This window comes from Opisthorchis viverrini (assembly GCF_000715545.1).
Source record: "Opisthorchis viverrini unplaced genomic scaffold opera_v5_487, whole genome shotgun sequence".
Classification (NCBI taxonomy): Eukaryota; Metazoa; Platyhelminthes; class Trematoda; order Opisthorchiida; family Opisthorchiidae; genus Opisthorchis; species Opisthorchis viverrini.
This window is the reverse complement of record NW_008752141.1, coordinates 139149-145842: the sequence shown is the minus strand read 5'-3', so window position 1 is coordinate 145842 and position 6694 is coordinate 139149. Positions and strand designations below refer to the sequence as shown.

The following is a 6694-nucleotide window of genomic DNA, read 5'->3' as shown; positions in this document are numbered from 1 at the left end:
CCCGAGGTAATATTACGAGCGAGCGAAGAAATCGAATAGACGTCCGACTGTCCCAAGACCTGCTGAAAGCCATCGATGGGTCTACAAGGAGAACCTCACTAAATAGTGGACTGTCCTTCGCGCCTCATCATACTTCATCCGAATGGTACCACTAGGCCATATCCACCGGGATCCACCTTGGACGGGCCGTTTCCGCTATAATACATAAACAATACGTTCGCTATCGACACACCTTCATAATACTGGCAGTCGGAGAAAACTTTTCTCAGTACGACTGGTTCGGTAAAAAAACGCGGGTATACTGTAAGTTTGATTTGACCCATGCAGAATACGGCGCAGCTGTATAAGCTTAGTAGTGTTAGGACGTTCGCTGTCAGTTGTTTACAAATGAACTGCCTGTGTTAGAAAAGCGAGGTACGCCACTTCTTGGAATTCACCACACCTATATATCTGGCTTTTCATGGAGTGTCTGCGCTGAGTGCTACGTTTTTTATTATTTAATCCAAATCTAAGACTAATGGTTGTAAAGCTCACTTATAAGTCCACCTTTCAATTACGGTTTCGGTCTTTTTTGGGCCTCTCAGACCACACTTCAACCCTCTGCCGCGGTTCGAACCTAACTTCTGACTTACCTTGACTAGGCTTGGGCAACCTGGCAATATCCCAGCCCTCGTGCTTCCGTCGGGTGGCATGGCAGCTAGGCTCCGAACGGGTGCTCCAGCTGAACGCTGGCCACGTGGAGCAAGTAATCTGCCGGTTCGTTTTTTGCCCGCTCATTTAAAAAAAAAATTTACTCCACCGAGTTCTCAGTCTCATTAAAGCGAATTCTCCTTAATCATTTCCCTCCATAGCACATCTTGTCCTGTTTCAAACGGGCTCGTGCCCCCCATAGCCACTCCAATCAGGTGTCCTTCCCGTACACTGTGATTTCGCCTCCACTAACTGTGAGGGATTGGTCTGCGGAAATGCTGTTCCACACTGAAGTGTGGTTTTCCGTTCGTGTGTTGCATTTGTTTTCACTGTTTTCCTCTTTTCACCTTTCATTCAGAAAGCAAGTGAGTCATTGCAAAACTGCTGGCCTTCCTTTGAAGACACACAGCCGTTCCAACCTCTGAGTCAACAGAAATGCGCGGTGTTCCGAAGGGTTGTTTCCGTTTATGCAAAAACGGATGTGCTGTCAATCTTCATTGTTCATTCCCATTGATCGAATAACCAATTTAGGCACGCAGACAACAGTCTTCCGCAAGTCGTGTCACCGCCAACCATATACAGTGCACTTCCTGTAGTAGCACCCCCTCCAAAAGTAGTTAACTCTCAGTGAAGGCCTTGTTTACTCTGATTGTGTGAGTTTGAAATCTCTACTTCTGAAAGCGTTCAGCTGAAGCGCCCTTTCAGTGCCTAGCTTCCGAAGGAGTCACGAGGGCTGGGATACTACCAGAATGCCTTAAGCCTAGACAGGGGAACTCAGGAGGCAGAGAGGGTTCGAACCACGAACCTTCCGGTCAATAAATTTGCCCTCTAACCACTTGGCCCATCTCGCCCCGTTTACTTATGAGAAACTACTATGTTCTAATGACGCAAAGTCCCTTCCGAACCAAGTATAAAGTGCGACTTTGGTGCAATAAGCTTTCATGAAAGACATTTGTTTCTCCAAATGACGAGATTCTCCAGCTTGTTTTTCATCAACACCTTCCCCTCTAGACAACACTTCCGGACCCTCTCCCACACCCGAAAGTGGTCTTTTTGGGGGAAAATAGTTTTGCTTTTGGAGTACGTTTTGACAGACCAGCTGACACTTATTCCTCTCTCGTGATGATGGCTTTGTGTGGATAATATGTATTGACCTGGTGGAAGTGTAAACAAAACCGGTTAGTTGATGCATGTGGGGGTTTCGCGGGAGGTGTATTGTTCAGTTTCACATCACTCTGGTTTTGAACAGTCGTCAATACGTCTTATCGATGATGTGTCGAGCATACTAATCACATCGCTCAGGTGAGAACACGTTCCACCGTTCACGCGTGATAATTCAGATGCGTCCAACATGCGCTGGTGGGATAGTGGTAACACGTTCGCCTTGCTTGTCAGGTGTCCGGTAGTTCAAACCCCGGAACGGCCATTGATATGCACTGTCAGATGCGTCCAACATGCGCTGGTGGGATAGTGGTAACACGTTCGCCTTGCGTGTCAGGTGTCCGGTAGTTCAAACCCCGGAACGGCCATTGGATATGCACTGCCGATGAGCGAAACTCGAGTCCAGTGCTTAGTGTGGATTCACATGAATAATTGCGCCAGGACAGTAGGACGACTGTTCAAAACGAGTGATGTGGAACTGGAAAAGAAACGGTTAGTTTTCGCCTCAGCAACTACACACATGTCAGCATACCTCAGTCTTTGAAAATGATGGTTTGTTTGGCCTTAATTTAACATGTTGGACTCTTGTAACTGTTGATGAACTTTAATTAGATTCTATCGTACTGACATGTTCGAAAGTAATGGATATTTTAGAAGGCGGTGGTAGCAGCACTGTACCAGCTCCATTGTCGCGTTGCATCGAAATCCGAGGCTTGTGTGGTGCGCCTCGATCGTGCGATCAACAACCAACCGGTCCCAACCATGTCACCAGCTGACCTTGTGATCGAATATGGGCAGTCGACAAATCCATCGGCACCAGGTGTCATAGCTCTGTCATGTTCCGCACACAGAGGTGCAAGAGATTACCCGGTTGACGAGCGTAAAGGTAGGGCCTCTCCTTCCAGTGTGGGATCCAAGTAACCCCCTGTGCTTGTCTGGAATGCTTGACGCCATTCGTACTGGCTCTGTACTCCCCAATCATATCCAAGCTGTCAAATTGAGCTCTCCAGTGATGGGCATTGTTGAATGCTCGTAGAACGTCTTTCCCATGTCTCTCCAGATGTCGGGAAGACACCGATGCTCAACACGTGTGTTGCTGTCAATGCTGAGCTGAACTATATCGATCGTGATGGTTATTTCGGCTCGGATTATCGGGATGGGGAAAAAACATCGATGTTCAACACACGTGTATTGCTGTCAGTGCTGAGCTGAAGGATATCAATCGTGATGGTTATTTCGGCTGTGATTATCGGGATGACGAATAGGATTATAGCAGCGATGTCGAAGTGCTTATTGTGGTGACGTTGTGTAACAGCGTAATCAACTGGTCAACCTCTTTGATTGCCAGTTTTCTACTTTCAGCTTGGGATTACCGTGACTAGCGACCGTGAACCTACCTACCCACACATTACCCGCGATTGACGGCAACACGACCCCGGTGGTTTGTGCAAACGTATTCGTACAAACATGACATTGGCCTACCACCTCTCGACTTCTCCTGTCTAGGCTTGAGCAACCTGACATTATCCCAGCCCTCGTGCTTCCTTCTAGTTGCCTGGCAGTTAGGCATCGAAAGGGTGCCACAGCTGAACATTGGTCTACCTTAGTTAATTTCACACCGTCGAATAGAGAAAAATTGCATAGTCCGTAAAGTGGATTGAGCGATCATGAGTTAGATGAAAATTGCTAAACATTAAAATGCCCTCCGGTCTAAGTACATGGTCTTTATGAAACGTTTTCAGAATAAGTCAAACCGCATTTGTAAGCCCAGAGAAAATTGCCCCTCGGGAAACTGGTTGGAAGGCCAGAGAAGACGTCATTACACAATTTTTTTCGAAGAGGAGTTAAATCGGTTGTGGGCTGTAGAAGAGTTTTCAGCGGACTTGTGAAAGCATGAGCTGACTGTTTAAATGGGATCGATCGATTACCCAATAAAACAAGGTTTGAACTGCCGTTTATCCTAATTCGGTCGCTTTGTGTGGCCGACATTTCGTTCATTGCTCATTTGCTACATACTAGTCCCCTTCAAATCTGACCGGTCAGCACACCTGAATATTTGACGTTCAACGCGTCATAGGATTCGCTTTGATAAGAAACCCTCAGGCTTTCCCATGCGTACACACTGCCCTGTACATTTGCGGTCTAGAGCTGACGTTCAATGAAGTCGTGCGGTGATGATTCATCACTGAAGGTCAAATTCACATTGGAATTTGTTTACGTCGCAAATGCCAGACAGGCGACCGCTGCGCCGGCGGCCGCGACAACTGTCACTCTGCCTACTGGTGAAAGAAACGTCGCTAATTTGTCTGTAGTGCCGGAAACACCGCACAGTTTTTTGGACTCAACGATTATACTGATCGTTCTTCCTTGTTTTGTGCAATTCATTCGGGTGGAAAAAAGTTTGAGGGTTCTTGCAAACATATATTCTTCAATAGAGTCTTCCCCCTCTCAGTTTGTGCTAAAAGGCCGAGTAGCACTTTACAGTTGTCTCATCCCTGTTAGGAATCATCATTACGCATCCCGCGGCACTCAGAGAGTTTCTAGTCGGTGACTTTCCGCACAATGGTTGAACACTTAACCGTTCGGCCACCAGCAGCTGAGGAGAGCAGTGTGCTCATCCTCCAGTGAAAAATACCACATCACGTGGTCAAGTCCTGACTGATCCCTCGAGTGACGACTTTTCAGATGGGAACTTTACTCATCTTGTCAAATTGAGCTTCGCAGGATAAACTGATATCGAGGGGTGACTCAACCGAAACTCATTCAAAGCTCGCGCTTATAATATTTTCCAACTGAACGCACCTCATCTTTCAGTTGAAACGATATTCAGTATATTGATCTGGGTTCCTCCGACTTTTATTAAACGAAGAACAGCCCTCTCCCCTTGATATGACCTAAGAGGAGCGAAGCCTGCAGTGGGCTGTCGAGAGATTTCATCGGCCGTATAAGACGCATTCAGTAGAAAGATCTTTTTTTCTGTCGAATTTTCATATCATAACTAGGTGTGCTGCTGGGGCGACCTTACCGACCGTAAGGTCCGTGATTCGAACCCGACCTCCACCTATCGACTTCCCTTGTCTTGAGCAACCTTGTTCTTCATTTGAGTAGCATGGTAGCTAGTTACCGGAGGGCTGTTACAGCTGAACGATTATCATTATCTGGACCGATTCATACAATGATTCGACTGCATCTATCATTCCCAACAGAAATCTGAAAGTGACTCATCGTGAAGTTGACCTATCACAAGCGGTATATCATCTCTGGCATAAAAACTCGAATGTTTGCATTTCCTGCAGAACCACCTCATTGAATGCGAGGTCGCCTTTCGACTTTTGCGCTGCTTGTCACATCAAGTTACGTGAATAGACAATGCGCACCCGCTTGAAAAGAAGTTTACAACTTGAAAATGAACGAATCAGTTGGGGTGAAGGAGAGGGATGTCGTGTAGGTTTTCCACTGGTTTAAATAAAAAAATGGAAGCTACTCACCCTTCTTTTGGATGCAATATACAGCTTTCTGCTGCTGTTTTTCAGACTATCTGTTTCTTAGTATTTTCGCTGCTATGGTCAGGTTACTGTAGCGCATACTTTCAAAGTGATTTTTTTTACTGGTATTCAATCATCTCAATTGAATCGCGACGCTGTCACACACAACTTTTGAAAGTCAATCAGTCTTCAAACCCATTTTAGCATAATCGACGTCACACTACGGCCATCAATCATGGGGAAAACGCCCAGAATATTGCATTGTTATCCCGAAAACCACCCTCAAAATAGACGCGGATCCGGTGTCTGTTTAGAGAGCTCGATTGCTTCAAGGTGACGTTCTCGAAATCAACCTTTAGCCATACAATGCTAACTTTTTGACTCGGCGGAAATCCACCTACATTGGAAGTTTTATGCTGTCGCACACAAGAATATTCAGATATGATGAATGGCGTGCTCTAGGAAGACTTGAAATTGTCACTTTTTATCGCAGCATGGGGTGAAACTGGCCGTTCATCAAGCAATAACCACGTTTCAAGCTGACCCAGATAGTATGAGTCATGTGTAGGTTTGTGCCACATCGCAGTCTTTGAAATGCATCAGTTTCTCACTAGCGATCCTGTAGTTCTTCCCAAGAATTACTAGGGTTTAGAACTCGAAACTAACGTGTACATTTTCGCTGATATTCTTGCAATTCTCTATAGAGGTTATGCCTAAAGAACTTGCTGCTGCCGTCCACCAAAAAAACTGTCTTTGTTTGTTTCTCTGTGTGCGTATGGCATTGTTGACTGCAATGAATATGTTGCAAAAACAGTGTCCTGACGGCTGTGCCAAGTCACATCTGGATGATTTCACACACAAGCATAAACCGGCATGACTAATCCGTGCTTTTGTGGGTCGATTTCATTCGTGCTATTCCCCGGTCCAATCGATCCTTTCTCTGATAGTGTGCCATCCTGCACCCATGTAACCGGATGCCAGTGTCGACAACAATTTAAGATACCTTTATCGGTGTTCTTATCTAATCGGCGAATCCAGAGACCTTGAACGGCAGTTTTGGAACCTTGCGGGATAGGTATTTTGCTCTTATTAGAGTTCGAGCGAAACTCGAGTCCAGTGCTTCCCTCTGGTGTGGACTCACCGGAATAATTAAACCGGACCAGTAGGACGTCCGTTCGAACGAGAGTGGTGTGACTATGAACAAAAGACCTTGAATTGTTAGAACTGCATGGAGTATGCACGTTATGGAAGCACGCAGGAACCGTGATTCTCCGAAGGCAGGTGTTCTCGACCATTTCTGTCATCATCATCATCATCATCATCATCATCATCATCATCATCATCATTATCATCATCAT

At 45.9% G+C, this 6694-nt stretch overlaps 1 protein-coding gene across 1 annotated transcript in view; it reads left to right on the top strand.

Moving 5' to 3' along the window:
• The window catches only part of T265_15409 (hypothetical protein), a gene marked incomplete at both ends in the record, with an annotated part of 16865 nt that overhangs the window by 4073 nt on the left and 6098 nt on the right, over positions 1-6694 (top strand). Inside the window, one exon of the mRNA XM_009177959.1 lies at positions 2522-2737. Coding sequence (XP_009176223.1) covers positions 2522-2737 — 216 coding nt within the window. The remainder of the gene's footprint in view (positions 1-2521; positions 2738-6694) is intronic.